Below are 19,687 nucleotides of genomic sequence, written 5' to 3' on the forward strand. Positions count from 1 at the left end.
ATGCCACCATGACAACGAAAGTTTTGGAGTATACGTAGTACGCAATCCACGGCTGCACATGACACATTTTCAAATCCAAATTTTTTACCAACATCTGGTTAAAAGCTGCAGAGGATCAGATTACAATTCAAGTGTAAGTGCGACCAGATCAATGCATAAGGTTATTCCATGAAGAGATGATAACATCAGGGGATCTGATCCGGATCTAGTGTAAAAGCACCCTAAGTCTTCTAGTATCGCATTGCATAATGCCATAAAAAATGGTCAAATTGCTATATAAATGCAAACATGTATATACAGGTAGCAGTTATTTACACAGAGATCATGTAGTACTGTACTTTATAAGAATGTAACTCATTGACTTCAAAACTGTTCCACAAAAGTTGAACACTAAGTTGTTCCCTGCACTGTTGTCAGTTTTTATTTAACCTGTAATCAGTCTCAATGTAAAAACTCCCTCAGTTTAATGTTCAAAATTCCAGCATGAAAGGTAGAAAAGGTAGCAAACATACTATAGGCCTACAATCATGCAAATGAGTCATATTAAGACTGAATCATTAATAATGATAAGGTATCTGATATTACCTATTTTACCTGTATTATACTGATATACTGAGTACAAGAGATATTTTTTATTTTAGATCTAGTTTAACCAAGGTGAAGCTGAAAATTAAAGAAAGATGAAAACCCGCCCTCCCGAACCCCCCCCCCCCTCCTCTCTAATTTACCACTCTCATACCTGTCAAGTTGCATGTGATCAAATACAGTTTACAGCAATTAAAGAGGCCCACAACAATTAGTTTGATAGAAAAATATTTGAAAGATCACAAATGATGAGACTCAGCAGCTAACTGCAACAAATACATTGAAACATTCCATCATTAAAATAGCCTGACTTTTAATATCACTAACAGGGCTATCCAATTGGCATATTACAATTTAACAACTTGTAATAGTGAGGTTAGTATCTCTTGCCTGTAAGTTTTAGTCACCCTTGTCTTGAGATGATATAAGTTACGTTCATATTTTCTTCATTGTCAATATGTTTTCATCCATGAGAAGTCTAGTCAAACCTTGTTATGTACTTTTTCATGTTTTAGCCAAATAAAATTACAATGCATTCACAAAGCTTACAACACTTTGATCTTCTAAAACTAAAGAAAGATAAGCCCAAACCTTGAAGGGTTACTTCTTCTGAAGATGGTTGTCGACAGACTTGAACAGTAACTGCTTTTTGTCCAGCATGTCCTTCAGTTAATGTTATCTCCCTAGGACTCAGATATGCTGCAATGGCTAAAGGTGTTAAATATGATGAATTTCAATATATATCACAGTTAAACAGATCTAAAATGACAGCTTGGATCACTGAGGTCTATTTTGAATACATTTTGTGTAAAATATGTAAGTTGAAGCTTGTTCTATTAGTTATTATTTGAAATGTTCAGTTAAGAAAATACTTACAGCTTTAAAGCAGATTATAAAGCAATATGGTGAATATTAACAACTGTGGGATATTCACAAAAAAAATTATGACACAAAGGAACTATCATTTATCTCTAGTTAATTTTGTAAGCCTCATTTTGTTTTAGCTGTGAGGGTTCTTCATCTTGATTACTCTGAAAAAAATCCAGAAGACTGTGTGATTTCTTGCCTTATTTTAATATTTTAACACATTTTCATCTGATAGGTAACTTATTCAAATGTAACCGTAGTTCATCACAGATTTTCAGCTCTCTTGACAGTTACAGAGGTACAGTATTTGTAACAATCACTTGTTGACTCCAACCAAGTAGAAAACTGATAAGCAAAGTCTACATCCTATGCAAAGGTTTTCCTATGTGCAGCATTACAGGTCTTCATGATGCACTGTGATGCCATCAAAATGTTATGTTCTTCACCAACCAGAGCTACCAGTTCATTTCAGCATCCAACCAACTCTTAGTATTGAATGATTCATTCATGACTCTATCTTTACATTCATTGAAAGTATTTGAAAACTTTTCAATGTTTAACTGTACTTTCTCTAGACAACCTATAACAATGATCTGTCCAGCCTTGCAATTTAGGTAACTTTTGACCTTTTCATTTCAACTGAACTGACAAGGACCAAGTGTGATGAAGAGTCCCAGTAAAAGTGTGTCTGCTATCAGAAACAAATGCAACTGTAGTTATGTGCAATATTTAACAGATTTCATGGTCTACTTGGTATGTACACAATATTATAAATCAGTCCTTTTGTCTGTGGTACTACTGATAGTGTGGGTTAAGCTGAACTGGCACAAAATCTGTCCATTAAAACCACATACTGTACCAACAACAGAATTCTGCTTATACCTAGTACCAAGTTTAAGATTTATAAAAAGCTTTACCACTCAATAAAGCCTGTTTCAAACTGTTCGGATTTTGAGCACTGCTCTCCTAATACAACCTTTGACCCCTAATTAAAAACAATATCAGTCAAGAACTCATTAAGAGGTATCTACATGTTATATATCATCTACATGCATAGTCGTAAAAGATTCACCTATAAAGTTGAAATTAATGAATTTGAAGGGTTACAAGGTTTGCAGGTTCTCAAATGACCTTTGACCTGCACCAAAAACAAACTTACCATTAATGAGACTAATTAAAGATGGACTTTATATTGAGTTTACAATGTTTTCATGTTATGACCACTGTTGACCTCAAATGACATGACTGTTACCAAAAACAATACCAGAACCAAGAATCCACAGAGAGGCACCTACACACCAACTATGAGATTGATCAAAGCTAGACATATTGAGTTACCATAGTTACATGGTTTTGACTACTGGCCAGGTGGACTCATATGACCTTTGGAATCCATCATAAACTGCAATAAAGATAGTAAACATTGAGGGGCACCAACAACTCATCTATTTGATTCACCGAACCTTTTAATAATTGTTGAGTGAGCTTGTTTACAAGCTATTGATATTTTGGCTGATGGTGACCTCAAGTGACATTTGACCTCCACCAATCCTATAAACAGTCAATAACTCACTGAAGAGCATCAAGGTACAGTACTGAGTATGACGTTTATGCATGCTACACATGATGAGTTATTGTGTTTACAAAATGAGGAGTCACAATCCAGTGATGTCATGAGGTCCTTCTGGTCAAGTCTCAGTCTCAAGTCACCGAGGGCAAGTCTCAATTAAGTCAAGTCTCAAGTCACTATAGTATTGAATGTCTGAGTATCAGAAACCTTTATTAACTTATTTTTTAAAAGAACAGAACTGCATAGTACTTGGTGTTGAAGCAATATAAAACATTTTCAATAATGCCAAAGTGATGAAGGCTTTCTTAATTTTTGTCTCCATTCCAACTGCTATTAATTAATTATTAATTAAAAATTAACTTAATGTTAAGTACCCGTTTACTCTGTATTGGTCCTTGGTTTGTTCATCCTGCTAGTTGGAAAGCTCCAAATCTAGATACTAACACTGAGTGTAAACATAATGCTTCATCTGTGAGCTCTCTTTTTCTAGATATATTTATCAGTATCTCTCTCTCAAAATTAGCCCAAATAACCATATCTCTCTATCTTATACTGTAAGCCTACATTATCAACTCTCTTATTAGCCTAGATTACGAAATCTCTCTATCTTATAAGCCTACATTATCAACTCTACCTTATTAGCCTACATTATCAACTCTATCTTATTAACCTAAATTACCAACTTTCTCTATATGTTATTAGCCTACTTTATCAACTCTATCTTATTAACCTAAATTACCAACTCTCTCTATCTTATTTAGCCTACTTTATCAACTCTATCTTATTAGCCTACATTATCAACTCTATCTTATTAGCCTATATTATCAACTCTCTATCTTATTAGCTTACATTATCAACACTCTCTCCACTGTTAGCCTATATACTTTATCAACTCTCTCTATCTAATTAGCCTACATTATCAACTCTATCTTATTAGTTTATATTATCAACCCTTTCTCATTAGCCTACTTTATCAACTTTCTCTGTCTTATTAGCCTACATTATCAACTCTATCTTATTAGTTTATTTTATCAACCCTTTCTCATTAGCCTACTTTATCAACTTTCTCTATCTTATTAGCCTACATTATCAACTCTATCTTATTAGCCTACATTATCAACTCTCTCTATCTTATTAGCCTACATTATGAATACTCTCTATCTTATTAGCCTACTTTATCAACTCTATCTTATTAGCCTATATTATCAACTCTCTATCTTATTAGCTTACATTATCAACACTCTCTCCACTGTTAGCCTACTTTATCAACTCTCTCTATCTAATTAGCCTACATTATCAACTCTATCTTATTAGTTTATATTATCAACCCTTTCTCAGTAGCCTACTTTATCAACTTTCTCTATCTTATTAGCCTACATTTTCAACTCTATCTTATTAGTTTATATTATCAACCCATTCTCATTAGCCTACTTTATCAACTTTCTTTATCTTATTAGCCTACATTATCAACTCTATCTTATTAGCCTACATTATCAACTCTCTCTATCTTATTAGCTTACATTATGAATACTCTCTATCTTATTAGCCTACATTATCAACTCTATCTTATTAGCCTATATTATCAACTCTCTATCTTATTAGTTTACATTATCAACACTCTCTCCACTGTTAGCCTACTTTATCAACTCTCTCTATCTAATTAGCCTACATTATCAACTCTATCTTATTAGTTTATATTATCAACCCTTTCTCATGAGCCTTCTTTATCAACTTCTCTATCTTATTAGCCTACATTATCAACTCTATCTTATTAGCCTACATTATCAACTCTCTCTATCTTATTAGCTTACATTATGAATACTCTCTATCTTATTAGCCTACATTATAAACTCTATGTTATTAGCCTACATTATCAACTCTATCTTATTAACCTACTTTATCAACTTTCTCTATCTTATTAGCCTATATTATCAACTCTCTCTATCTTATTAGCCTACTTTATCAATTCTCTCTATCTAATTAGCCTACATGCAATATCAACTCTATCTTATTAGCCTACATTATCAACCCTATCTTATTAGCCTATATTACCAACTGGCTCTATCTTATTAGCTTACATTATCAACGCTCTCTCCACTGTTAGCCTACTTTATCAACTCTCTCATATCTAATTAGCGTCATTATCAACTCTATCTTATTAGTCTATATTATCAACTCTATCTATCTTATTAGCTATATTATCAACTCTATCAATCTTATTAGCCTACATTATCAACACTCTCTATCTAATCAGCCTACAATATCAACCCTATCTTATTAGTCTATATTATCAACTCTCTGTATCTTATTAACGTACATTATCAACACGCTGTATCTTATTAGCCTACATTATCAACACTCTCTATCTATATTAGCCTACATTATGAATACTCTGTATCTTAATAGCCTACATTATCAACACTCTGTATCTTTATAGCCTACATTATCAACACGTTGTATCTTATTAGCCTACAATATCAACACGCTGTATCTTATTAGCCTACAATATCAACACTCTCTCTACATCACTTGATATCTACTGATCAATTCTCTACTGAGAATTTATGGTTATCATGCAACACAGTTCATGACAAAGGGATCAACATCACAGATTTTCACTGGACACACAATAAATAGTTTAAATTTAATAAAACATATGTACAGCTTTGGCATTGTTAATGGGTATAAGAAGAGTACAGAGGAATTAGATATCTTCAAGGCATATATCTGACACTGTCAAATGCATTAATTACACTGCATTTCCAGAGTATCTTCATTCATGTTTGTTTTGACAATGAATGTAACTTTGCAAGTAAAGGATCTCATTTACAATTCTGACCACTCCTACACAAATTTGATAGTAACATACACACAATGGCATACAGTATATATTCTGACACACTGACTGTGTGTTAATGAATATCATCCCTTACCTCACTCATTACAAGTTGTCAATGATCTTATAGTTCTCACTGTGACCATTAAAAGGAATACAAGACTTTATAGATCAAATTTTACCACAGTTTTCCTTCCTAACAGTTCACTGGGAAAAAATGCCTTTACAAAATCACATTAAATTTTTATGATCAAAGGTGACAAGTGATATAAATTTAACGTTGAAAATATTCCCTTTGTTTAACCTAACAGTACATATGAATAAACTTGAAACTTGGCAATATTTTTAGGTTTATTGGTATTAACTGCCATTCTATGATATGGAAAACGCCATTCTGTGAACATCAGTTTATCACTCAACATGTTGAAAGCGCAAAGTCCACCAACTGGATGTTTCACTTGTATAAATCTGTAGCATTCTGACAAATATTCATGCAATGCTACAAAATACTGTATTTGGGCACAACATCTCACAAAATGAAACAATTAGAATGATATATGAGATACTAAGAATATACTAACCACTCTCACATGTTGGACCTGCAAAGTTTGTATCACAGTTGCAGACGTCACCAACACAGGTACCATTCACACAAGGTTCAATCAGACAACCTAGTATATAGCGACATGGAAAGGAAAACATATGATGAGAAACACATCCAAGGTAAATAAAGAAAATATTTCAATGTGATATCAATAATGTTGAAATGGTTTTGTTACAAAGATTGTGAGTGAAATATTTGGATGATTAGAGCAAAGATTCTTGTTTCTGTTAATACAGACCTGTATGAGAGGTTACAAATAGCTGAGTAGAGATGGTCGAATATTTGTACATTTTGCTAATTATCCTGATTGCAAAGGACTCACCTTTAAGTTTCCTTCACAAAATGTTAAAGAAAACAAAAATAACTGCACATTTTTCCATCCCTCTAAATATTTTCAGAATAAACATTATAATATGTTAAGTTTAAACTGAAAATACACAATAACTTTTATAACAACATCAGGAGAAAACATAAAGCATGACAAAGATTATGTAAAATATGTTACAGAAGAATGATAAAATTATGTCGTCAGTACATACTTTTTGTGTTACCTATCCAGCTTCTAGAACTTGGCCTAACAACACCACCAGATTGAAAACTGCTTGACTTGGCAGACACCCAGGCTTTACTTAACTTTTCTAACATTATTCTATGTAAGATACCAACAGTACAGTAGTATTAAACACACCCTACCAAAGAGTGGTTAACTGTGTATGGCCTGCATTGTTGATTGTCTTGGGCCTAATTTCAAAGTTAATAATATATAAATGTGTGATAATAAATGAGGACAAACAGCACAAGTAATATGCAACATGTTAATTTTAAGCTGAAAATACCATTCATTTTATAATGACATCAAAAAGTAACATAAAGCAAGATAAAGATGATGTAAGATATGATAACATTTTAGAATGTCAGTACATACTTATTGTACAAAATGGCTGAACTGTGTCTGGTGGACAAATGCACATGTCTGGAGGCCCAGGCATACAAGTACCTCTATTGAAGCAAGGATAGTCACTGCAGTCTACTGACAAAAAAAAATATTATACAGTAAAATTACAATCAGGTCAAGACACATTTATGATAGCTGGTTTATGTGCAAAAATATCTTATCTTTCAATGGAATTAGAAACAGATTGACCAACTCTCTGACAATTTCTCTGAAACTTGGGTGTGCTTGATACAATATATAAATAAATACACATAGTGTTTTAGGTTTCCAGAGATTAATTGACACTAAATTGATCTGCTGAGCTGTAGTGAAACTTAGTTCACATTTAAGGACTGATGTACTCTACAGTACAAACAAGGTAAATAAAAGATCAACATTCCTACAAAGGTATTGTCCATCTGTTACACTATGTTAAAATAGTCTAGCACAAGTAGACCCTTTAATCTAACAACCCAAAGTGTAGACTATATATTTTATGTTGGCCTTATATTGCACAGGCTGAAGTAAAGAGGCTTTGAAAGGCTTCAGGCTGCACTTTGCTGACCCGTGGTAGAGTCCATTATAAACTGCAGTATGTGGTAAGTTCTCCATCATTTGTAGAACTTTATAGATAGGTTGATGTTTTCATTATTTGACCTTGTAATTGATTTTAAGAGTGTTTTTAATGTGAAAGTGTATACTAGTCCTTACACAATTTGTGTTCAATACATTAGGTCCATTAAGTACAGTACTTACATAATAAAGCAAACTTTAATATAAAAGGTTTTCGCTGTTGATTTTAATCGAAGGAATTGCTGGCGTCACTTGCAATTACAAATCATTAAGGGACCATGATCATGCTGAGTTGAAAGATGCTGTATGTCTCATGCTTCACAGCTTAGTGTAGATTCTGAGGCTTAAAATTGTGTGTATCTAGGTATGTTTGTAAACACATAGTCAGTTTGTGAAATGAAGCTGAAGTTATTTTATCAGCATAGTAATTTATTTAAACCTTGGCAATATTTGTTATCTCATACTAGGTGATACTGAAAGCATTTTTGAAAATTCCAATTAATGGCATCAATTCAGTACCAAAGTCTTAACAAGAGCCCAACAGGCACTATGGTTCTGTGCTTTGGGGAAAAGTAAAGTGTTAAATTGTATGTCACCAAACAATATCATAATATTTATGCCCAAATGTATGTACCAGAGCACCAACAAAGACATTCGAAGTTTGGATATAATCTGATTTAAGATTGTGGAGTTATAGCAATTTTAAAAATTTGGTCACTCACAAAGAAATTGGGCCTGATAAAATTTTGCACCTACATGGTTCCAAAAATATTTGGCCCAGACAAAGTGGCTCAAAAATATATTTGCCTCCAAAAATCAAACACCCAAAAGTGTGGGCCAAAATAATGTGTCCAAAATGCATTTGAGGTAGAAATAAAATCTGGACCCATCTTGCCAAAAATTGGGTCTCAAATTTTGAGGCCCTTATGGCCTACATATACCAGCTATTTGGTTGGGATACAATACATTTTGTGTATTATTTTGAACGAGCCACAAGTTTCTGGGGTTTCAAAACTTTTCACTGCACTTTACGTTATATTAGTGAATAACGATGCAAGAAACCACCAGAATGTGTGTTTATATTGACTAGCAATTAAGTTCTGCCCTGAAAGTAGTTCTAGCAAATTACTCATGGAATTGAGGATAAAGAGGGTGCTTTCCCACTTGATCTTGAGCAGTTGATGAGATCCAGGTCTGATCATCCACACTTAATCAACTTCTGTGTGGGAACATTCCTTGGGTAATCAGATCTCTAGATCTTGATCCACCGACGGGAGTAAATCAGATCTGTAGCAGTTGATCAAAATGCTGTGTGTGAAAGCTCAGTGGATCAAGGTGACCCGAGATCACGGTGACCTATGACGGTGCTATGACGTAGCATCCTTTCTTTAACCACAGTCAACGCGCGTAACTTGGCGTAGGCCTTTTGTACAGTATTACGTCGATTCACAAGCATTGTACTGTACTACCACTAGCAAGCTACTCACAGTACATATATGTGTAGTTAATTGAAGAAAGTACACAGCAAATTCATTGGGCATACACTGATACTATGGACTGTTGAAACAACATGGCTGCAAAAATGTCAGAGGAAAAATGTGGTCCGACAGGGAACTAGGATTTCGCGTTGACATATGCATGGGGAAGCACAGAGATTCTTAAAAAGGTGGACGGAACTTCTTGGGTTTTCAAAGTAATTTGTGAGAAACTTTGTATACAAGGTTGGCAAAGGAAGTTAAAATAAACTTCATAATTTAAAAAGAGACTACAAGAAAGTTGTTGACCATAACAAGCAAAGTGGAGATGGGCCAAAAGATAAGCTTTTCAAAGGTAAGAGTGATACACCTTTAGGACAATTGACACATATGGGTAAGTACCTAATTGGCATAGGAAGAATCTGCTTTCTGATAGGCAATGACTTTCGGCTGTTCCGCACCCTGATAAGCTTGCTCCCTCCAGATAAAGCTAACTACCATATCCTATATCCACATTATCAAAGGATTGAGAACTCTAAAAAGAATGCTTAAGATACTGAAAAATGATGAAAATTGCAAAAAATTACCACTTCCCTTTATGCAATCATCTATCATTAACTAGCTGTATTGCCATTCCAATGTGGCATCTTCATTGCAGAAATCAGCCAGCAATTGTAGAAGTAGGCATTTTAAAAGGAGACAGACATATTCCCAGCTACAGTATCACATAAGCTCTACCCACATTAGAGGGTTGAGCTAATAAAATTTGTGTGCACACTCGGCCAAAAAAATATAGATGAGCCTTGATAGAGTGAGGTAGGATACCAAAAGAATATCATTAGGTTTTCATTGGATCAAATCAATAATATGTAGGCAGGAATAATTGATAGTTTGATATTTACCACAGCTTTCCCTATGATGTTAATAGGCTTTCATATGCACATACTGTAGATGGTGACAAGAATAAGCTAGGTATCGGCACTGATGCAATCAATCATCACCTGACATTTACCTTCAGTACAGTAGACATCAGGTAGACATCTACTTGTTGAATGTACAGCATGGAGAGCCACAAAGCATTCATATGTGTCAATATTCATTGTTGCAGTGTACTTTACCACAGCAGTATCTGGAGTCTGACACAAAGAAATTTCTGTTCTGAGTCCTGGCTGTCAAAGAAAGACTCAAGATCAAAAAAAAAAATCCAAATGCAGCTCAACACAAGCCACAGAGTCCTGCAGTGTACAGTAAAGAAAACATTGTTCCAGGTGTCAAGTCAGCACACACTTTAAATGTACTCAGTGTTTCTTTGGATGGTCTAAATTGATGCAAGATAAAGATGCTGTTGCAAATTCCAACAGATGATTAATTAATAAAAATACAAAAGATTAGAGAAAGTTAAAGTAATACAGTTCTAGGCTTTTAACAATCATCAGTTGTAAAGATATGTGAGTCAGTCAGGTCTCCTTATCTGACATATTGTATCTCTTAGATGTAAACTAGGGTGGGTTTAAGCTTTGTAAGGGCGGGTAAGGGTGAACTAGGGCAGGTAAGCTTTGTAAGGGCAGGTAAGGGTAAACTAGGGCAGGTAGGCTTTGTAGGGAAGGTAAGGGTAAACTAGGGCAGGTAGGCTTTGTAGGGAAGGTAAGGGTAAACTAGGGCAGGTAGGCTTTGTAGGGAAGGTAAGGATAAACTAGGACAGGTAGGCTTTGTAGGGAAGGTAAGGGTAAACTAGGTCAGGTAAGCTTGGTAAGGTCAGGTAAGGATAACTAGGGCAGGTAAGCTTGGTAAGAGTAAACTAGGACAGGTAGGCTTTGAAGGGCAGGTAAGGGTAAACTAGGGCAGGTAAGCTCTGTAAGGGCAGTTAAGGGTAAACTAGGTCAGGTAAGCTTTGTAAGGGCAGGTAAGGGTAAACTAGAACAGGTAGGCTTTGTAGGGTAGGTAAGGGTAAACTAGGCCAGATAAGCTAGGTAAGGGCAGGTAAGGGTAAACTGGGTCAGGTAAGCTTGGTATGGGCAGGTAAGGATAAACTAGGGCAGGTAAGCTTTGTAAGGGCAGGTAAAGGGTAAACTAGAACAGGTAGGCTTTGTAGGGTAGGTAAGGGTAAACTAGGTCAGGTAAGCTTTGTAAGGGCAGGAAAGGGTAAACTAGGGCAGGTTTAAGCTTTGTAAGGGCAGGTAAGGATAAACTAGGGCAGGTAAGCTTTGTAAGGGCAGGTAAGGGCAAACTAGGGCAGTTAAGCTTTGTAAGGGTAAACTAGGGCAGATTTAAGCTTTGTAAGGGTAGGCAAGGGTAAACTAGGGCGGGTAAGCGTTGTAAGGGCAGGTTAGGGTAGACTAGTGCAGGTAAGCTTTGTAAGCGCAGGTAAGGGTAAACTAGGGCAGGTAAGCTTTGTAAGGGCAGGTTAGGGTAAACTAGGGCAGGTAAGCGTTGTAAGGGGAGGTTAGGGTAAACTAGGGCAGGTAAGCTTTTTAAGGGCAATGAGTGAAGAGCTTGTAGAAGTGTTTACATTGTTTACATTTTCCTTAATCAGACACAGTTCTATAGTCAGCCATATAAATTGGTGTGGGAGAGTTACATGTCCCACTGTGCACCTTTCTTCAGCCACCATGTTAAGTATATATGAAAGATCTTCACATACTGTAAATATATACTGTACACTGCATACGCTGTACTGTATTCTCCATTACTGGCTAACAGTGCAGTATGTATCATCTCCTTATAATCAAGGGAGCATAATTATTTATGAAAACATTTGCTTCCTAAATCATGATGCATTTTAGAAATGCATCTAGGTTTACTGCCCAGAGTGCTGTTTTTTCCCCCATTGTTTTCAACTTATTAGCTGCACATTCTGCTTACACAATTGTATGTAACTTACCATTGGAACAAGTTGGTCCTGTAAGTCCTGGTGGACAGCTGCATATGTTATTCTCACAGGTCCCTCCATACTGACATGGTGAAGCTGAACAACCTAAATTAGAAGGTGACAAATGATAACATTCAACAGGAGCATGTAAACCTTAAAGTAGTGTTAGAAATCTACAAAACAGGAAAACATATGTCAATTACCTTCTTTCGCACAGTACCATAGACGAATACCTCAACACCCAAATCAAATCCAGCTCTAAGGGTACAGATATGCTCTCAATATCTCTGCCTTATTAATGTTTCATTTTGGGGGCTTCTACTTTAACAGGGACTTGTCAGATAATAAAAACAAACAGCAATGTTTGAGTACCAAATATTTCAAACTAATATAAGTGAAATATACCATGGTATTGTTTCTATCGATAACACAAGATTGTGAATGCAAAGAAACAATAGAGTTCTTATATACATTTCCCATGCTAGATTTGAAATAATTTAGGACTTTTTTACAAGCTCTCATTATTTATAAAGCTTGTAGACTTTGACTGCTGTCGACCTCAAATGAACATTCATCTCAGCAGAAGTTGCCATGCTCACTATATGAAGGTAGATATACTGTACATGTATAGCATGATCTCAACCAAGCTTATCATTTGGAGTTACAAGGTTTTCAGACTTCGACATCTGTTGACCTACAAACACACTGTACTTATGCATACAAAAAGAAAGATAAACTGGGTTAAGTGGTTCTTTCCCATACAGTATTGCATATGAGAAAATTTAATGTACAGTAGCATGTCCTGCAGACAAAATGACAACTTTGGCAGCTATTTTATTCACATGATAATGAAGCTTTTTGCATAGTTACGAATTACACATGGACAATTACATATCAAGTTCATGGATCTACACCTTCCTTTTGGAGTTTTGTACTTTGACTTCTACAGGCAAGCTATGAGAAGAAACAAGCTGGGACTTATTCTACAAATTTTCCTTTAATTTCATTGAAAAGAAGGCTGATTTTCTTTGTTGAAGTAGAGTAGAAACCTTACACAAAGCATATGGAATACGAGTGGGAAAATGCACAATTTAATAGGGGGAAGAGAGTTTCGTCACTGTCGAACAATAACGTTATTCTTCATTATAACACAGAGTCTGAGAAACAAAGGATGATTTACAGATTTTAGATTACAGATTACAGGAGCCCTAACAAAATACGTCTAGATTAGTACTGTAGGGGCCCCCACTAGGGGGCTAATAAAGGACTACCTTCAAATTAAACTCCAGAACACACATATCAGAAACAGGCATGCACAAGTGTGCACGACCTGATTGGTCAAATGAACAGTTATACTTAACAACTGCATAAATTAAGATACAGATACTGTAATTGGATAGATCAGACATATATAAGTGCATTAAACCTGACCATGTATCCTCACTCCCAAGCGTACAGTAGCTTATAACAGCATTAAGCAAAGACACCATACAGTAGCTTATAACAGCATTAAGCAAAGACACCATACAGTAGCTTATAACAGCATTAAGCAAAGACACCATACAGTAGCTTATAACAGCATTAAGCAAAGACATCATACAGTAGCTTATAACAGCATTAAGCAAAGACATCATACAGTAGCTTATAACAGCATTAAGCAAAGACACCATACAGTAGCTTATAACAGCATTAAGCAAAGACACCATACAGTAACTTATAACAGCATTGAGCAAAGACATCATACAGTAGCTTATAACAGCATTAAGCAAAGACATCATACAGTAGCTTATAACAGCATTAAGCAAAGACATCATACAGTAGCTTATACCAACATTAAGCAAAGACATCATACATTGGCATATAACAGCGCTTAGCAATGACATCATACAGTACTGTAGCTTATAACAGCATAACATTATCAAAATAATGTATGCAAATGGATACCAGATGGAAAATATTAATGTCATTAACATAGGGTTCAAATAAAAATACATCTAACATTTATACATTGTCAAACCGCTCACCCACAGTGTGATATATACAGTGTGAAGAACAAAGAACGTAGCAAAAGAAATTTTCGCCATTCAGCTGATATTCGCAATATATCAGCTGCATTTACAGAACTCCTATAGTGAGTCTGACTCATGCATCGCTTTACCCCCAGGTCAAAATAGCCTCTGTCAATAAAACAGAGGTCATGATTGAACAAATTCCTTCTGATGGCAAGGACCTGCCATCAGAATTGTTTAATGGAATAAATATAAGGAGCATTTCCCTGACTGAACAACAGCAGGTGAAATCACTATTACAACGGTTTATAGACGTGTTAAGTAAAGGGGACAATGATATTGGTTTCTGTGACAGTGTGTCTCACCGAATTATCACAAACGATGATGTACCCATTAAGTACAACCTAAATGTCAAACTTGAAAAGTGCAACTTATTACTGAACAAGGTCACTATCTTGGCCATGTGGTGGGTGCTAACGGGATTGCTCAAGATCCTGAAAAGACTAGGGCAGTACACAAATGGGTTACACCTAAGACACAGAGGGAGTTGAGAGTTTTGTTAGGGGTACTATCGGAGGTTTGTTCCAGACTTTGCAAAGATTGCAAAACCCCTCCATGCCTTAGTGGGCGATAAGAGATCCCCAAAGAATTCTGGTAAGTCAGCGACTAACCAACTGTTGGGGGCATGGGAGGAGAAGCATGAAGTCGCTTTTCACGATCTAAAGCAAAGGCTAGCTTCAGCACCTATTCTTGGCACAAGGAACCGCTCCTAAGCCGTAAAGTATATTTTCGTATTATATTGTTTAGTTGTAAGATTGAAGCAACTTGTTATTCGGACACAGCAACCAGGTTCTTCTTTGTACTATTGTGTCAAATCTGTTTGTTTGAAATAGTTGTAATACTAGGTACAATATTTCAGTAAAAGTTTGGACACCATGTCCATAGGTCTATGTGTGTTGACCCCAAGTAAGTTATTGTTAAGACCAATACAGGTTATGATATTAGCATGCTTGAGTTTGTCAGTATATAAGCCCTCTTGATGAACCTTCCAGAATCCTCATTAGTCAAACAATTCTTGCATATCAATTCCTTTCTTTCTAAAATGCACACTAAACATTCTTCAAAATAGCCCTCTTACTGTGGCGATGTAGGTGAACACTGTGCATTGCGTAGCTGTACCCTATTGCAGAGTACAGGATACACATATTACGTAACGGCGTGCCCACCGAAGAAAGCGAAACTTGCATTTTTCTTAGAAGACATTCGATTGGATTGTACTTGGTCCGATTGAAGACAGTAACCAATGAAAATGAATTTAACATCAATGTAAAGTTAAGAAAAAATCCTTTCCAAAACCGTTTGAACTAAATTTGTCAATGAATATTCAAGAGGATGGTTACGCAAACAAAGTACGGCTATCAAATGGTGATTTTCTTCAGTATTTACTGTGTGTTTTCAATGAAGGTTTTGAGTTCGATATTTATTAACCTTGCATCGTAAATCACCGAAGTCCGGTGGAATTTTGAACTGTATTGTTAAGAAAATAACAGAACTTTAGAGACAACACATTTCTCTGTTTAGTGCCGTTTGAACTAAATTTTTTCGGTATTAACTTTTCACGCTATGGCTGTAGGAAAATGGTCTATATGGTAAAGTCATAGGCCTAAAACTGAGGCGGTCGAACTCAGTTCGCGTGCCGCACAAGGAATGGCGCTAAGGAATTGATATGGTAATGACTTATTTTCCACCCCACGTAATGTCTGTTGTCACCCATGTAATTACCACTGTTCATTTTGTGACCAATGTGAGCACATGCCTTTAACTGTTTCAATTTGGATTTAGTAGTTTTGTTCTTTCATGCATCAAGAAGAATTTCTTTAAGTTCTACTTGATGTGTTAAGGACAACAGGGCTATAGGGTAAGTTTTCTTGGTTTTTGTGTCATTTTAATTAATGGTATTCGTATAAGCTGAATTTGTATATGTACTTAATATACATTCATGACTTGCAATTCATCATTAGAATCGTTGGATATTGCCTTAATTAGTTCAATTAAGATTACTTGTAAGTTATCTGATATTGTATCATTGCATATATTCCATCATTGCTATGATATATATGTTTGTCTTGGTATTACGAAAGTTTCCAGAAAGGTCTGTGTTAACATGTTATCATCTATCTTGTTCTAAGCTTAAGTTCTTTGACATGATAAAGTTTGTTTGTCAGACAGATAGTTTTATACAAGGTTTTGTTTTGGTATAAAATTGTATGTTTCTGAACTCTGAATATATTCTAACTGCATCTTGTTAGGCTCTTAGAGATATAGAGTAAACAAAGGATTTAGTTCACCATGTGTTCTGTCTATAATATTTATATTCACTTGATTTCTGATTCGTAAATTGTTTTCTTGCTATATTTTTGTTTTACTGTTTATCATGTAATAATTATATTCTTTTATCCACTTTTTTTATTAACTTAATTTAACTTGATTTTTTTTTAAATTATTTCTTATTATTGTTTTATTCTTCATCATGTAAAGCGCATATGAATATATATATTTTATAGTATTTGCGCTATATAAGGAACCATGATAATAATGATAGTGATTCATTCTGAGTGGTTTCTAAGAAGTAACCCTACTGTCAGTCACAGATTAGTTGAACCTTGTGTTTAGTTTTGGGCTTGTTTTTATATATGCTTTGTCCATATACTGTGTGTATAGGCTTTTGTAACACCCTTAGGATATATTCCCTTTATGAGGTTAGAAGTTCATACAATCTTTTGGCATAAGTTTCTTTCTCTGTGGCAATGGACCATTACATGCCTGTTGTAATTAATCACTCAGATTTTCCAACACAGTTGATAGTTTAATTGTATTTTCTGCTCATCATATTTGTTTTCCCTTGTGAACTAAAGTGGTTACATCTTTGTTGTATTAACTGGTAAAAGGCAAGTTTGTTTACTATTGATATTCCTTTAAGATAGGTTTTCTACAGTACTGATTTGCTGTGAATGCTAGAATCTAAAGCAGTATATAGTATTGTTCTCCCCTACATTGAAGTACTACAACATAGCCTAATTATACTAGTAATGTGTAGCCTTAATTAGGCATAACGCTGTACATGGTCCAGCCTTACCTAAAGACCCTTTATGTCTATAATCCCCTTGAAGAACAAAGAGTAAGGAACCTAACACCCGCACTAGTTAAAGTGATATATTCATCTTTGTTTAAAGTGATATATAAATATATACCATATTGTACTTTGAGAATCAACTTTGTGTATCACAATTTGTTTATTTCAAACGCACAGCTCTTGCTAATTTTGGCTAGGCTTAAGTGTAGTATAGCAGGCTAATGGTAGGATATAATTTTCTATGGAAACTAAAAATTTGAAGAAAATCTTTTCGTTTTGGTTAGACTGCATGGTAAACACAAGGGGTAAAAAAAATCTTAGCCAGGATACGGTAATGTGTTTTCTACATGATATCAGCTTTATTCATTGCACGATGTCATCTTTTAACATTTTTGCTAAGAAATTTGTGGCTCGATCCATTTGATAACAGTTTGTATAACACAATCATACAAGTGGTTACTGTTTGAGAGTTTTTTCAAACGATAATAACTATTACTACAGCCTATTATAATTTGGATACTTCATGTATTAATGCATAATTTGGCGATATCAGCACAACATGAGTAGACCCCAACTATAGTTAGTTTAGAGCTACGTAGCCCTAGCCTATGCTATGAACTTAGATAATAACTGCCGTGCATTGGATGAAGTAATGAACAAGACTTTCAATACATTTTATCTGCACTGTATAATACAGAGCTCACAGTGTTTTATCGAACTTCAAGTAGAGGCCTAAGCTTTTTCTAATATTAAAATATTATATAATATTGCTACAAAAGGTAATGTACCACACAACCGGCCTACTGTAGCCATAGGGCAGAATATAAGACTCATATTCTGCTCTATGACTGTAGCCTACATAGCCTAACATAGCTAAAGGACTATGCCTATATCTGTTCTTGATACCCGTACGTGTCCTGTGACAGGCTCACATCAACAAACTTTGTACTTTTTTCTCCAGTGTAAATCGAATAACGTACCTTGGGTTTTGCTTGGTTGCAGGTTATTGAAAGCCAACAGTACGGTGAAAAGGAATCTTGGCGTAACATCGAAGTTAGCAAACATGGTGTCATTAGTACAACTCAACCTTCAAGCATCGATACTGCTGTAGTTAAATATTCTTTTGAAGTTTTGCACTGGCCAGCCAGCATACGACGCGTATGCAGCGATAATAGTTGTGATCCAACAGAAAATGTGTGACAAAATAGTTACTTTTTCGCATTAAGGTCTTATTTGTACTCCGTCGCCAGCCACAGTTTGAGGAAGTAAATTCGTGTTCTACTGAAGAAGGAAGTGAGATCGACATGACTTTGTAAGTCACGCTTCACAACCTCTATAATATTTGTTTATTCTACTGCAAAGTTCACTAAAAAGGGAGAATGACGTCATTGGACGATCACTTAAATATGTTCTACTGTCGTATAGTGTGGTGTCGAAGTTGTGTCACGTGACTCTAGTCACAAACTGCAAACAGCACGGCTGGATGCTCCCAAAAGTGTGAGAGTGTGAAATTCCTAACTTTACTATGCCCGCTCACTGCCTAATTACTTAATCAGCTTCTTTTGAATCCATTTACCACAATCTAAGCTTCTTTTTAATTCTTTCGCACGTACCTAGAAATAATTGGCATAACTATGTTTCAGTGGGATCAAGTAAAGTTCCGAGTGCAAGGATCAAGGGCGGCGGAAGCACTTTTATTCTGGGGGGGGGGGGGGGGCACCAACGTCGAAGGGCACTTTGCAGAAATTCGATTGGACTAATGCAGCCTGATATTTAGTACCCTTTATAACTCTTATGGTATTATCGTATTTGCGTATACACATCACTCCATCAACGCCCCCCCCCCCAATATCCAATGTGCAAATTGGGAAACAAAGAACAAGTTTTCTTTCGAGACAAAATGAGGTGAAATCATTATAAAGTCCAAGTGCACACGTACGCGTCAAAATACGAAAGGATGGGGTAGGTTATGGGATATTAAAACTATACTCATTATTCATAGAAGGCTATAAATGGCTTCTGCTTATTTCAAAGTCACAATGTATTATAGCAATGCATATTTGTAAATGCATTAGGATTTTTTGGGCAAATTGAATATGCATAATGGCACTCATCAGAATGTTAGAAGCCTTGTGGTAGTAAACATAGGCGTAGGAGGCGGGGGGGGGGGGCTGCAGCCCCCAACCAAAAACTTTTGTGAAAATTCGGGCAATATACTGAGAATTTTTCGGG

The 19,687-nt window shown here is 35.5% G+C and overlaps 2 protein-coding genes across 4 annotated transcripts in view; one reads left to right on the forward strand and one right to left on the reverse strand.

Moving 5' to 3' along the window:
• Positions 1-18,745, reverse strand: part of LOC139973315 (uncharacterized) — a 219,420-nt gene extending 200,675 nt beyond the window's left edge. The window contains exons 1-6 of one of the 2 annotated variants that reach the window (XM_071979925.1): positions 18,436-18,722; positions 12,326-12,418; positions 10,457-10,609; positions 7,388-7,492; positions 6,440-6,529; positions 1,177-1,293 (exon numbers count right to left, since the gene is read on the reverse strand). In XM_071979925.1, the coding sequence (XP_071836026.1) occupies positions 1,177-1,293; positions 6,440-6,529; positions 7,388-7,492; positions 10,457-10,609; positions 12,326-12,418; positions 18,436-18,520 (643 nt within the window). In that variant the 5' untranslated portion in view covers positions 18,521-18,722. Of the gene's footprint in view, positions 1-1,176; positions 1,294-6,439; positions 6,530-7,387; positions 7,493-10,456; positions 10,610-12,325; positions 12,419-18,435 lie in introns of both variants that reach the window. The other variant, XM_071979934.1, reaches the window with a different exon arrangement.
• Positions 1-19,687, forward strand: part of LOC139973355 (uncharacterized) — an 85,354-nt gene that overhangs the window by 51,930 nt on the left and 13,737 nt on the right. Inside the window, exon 1 of one of the 2 annotated variants that reach the window (XM_071979979.1) lies at positions 18,715-18,767. The exons of the other annotated variant lie outside the window; for it this stretch is intronic. Within the exon in view, the coding sequence (XP_071836080.1) occupies positions 18,760-18,767 (8 nt within the window). The 5' untranslated portion in view covers positions 18,715-18,759. Of the gene's footprint in view, positions 1-18,714; positions 18,768-19,687 lie in introns of those variants that run through there. 2 annotated transcript variants of the gene reach the window in all.

This window comes from Apostichopus japonicus, chromosome 2 (assembly GCF_037975245.1).
Source record: "Apostichopus japonicus isolate 1M-3 chromosome 2, ASM3797524v1, whole genome shotgun sequence".
NCBI classification, from domain to species: Eukaryota; Metazoa; Echinodermata; class Holothuroidea; order Aspidochirotida; family Stichopodidae; genus Apostichopus; species Apostichopus japonicus.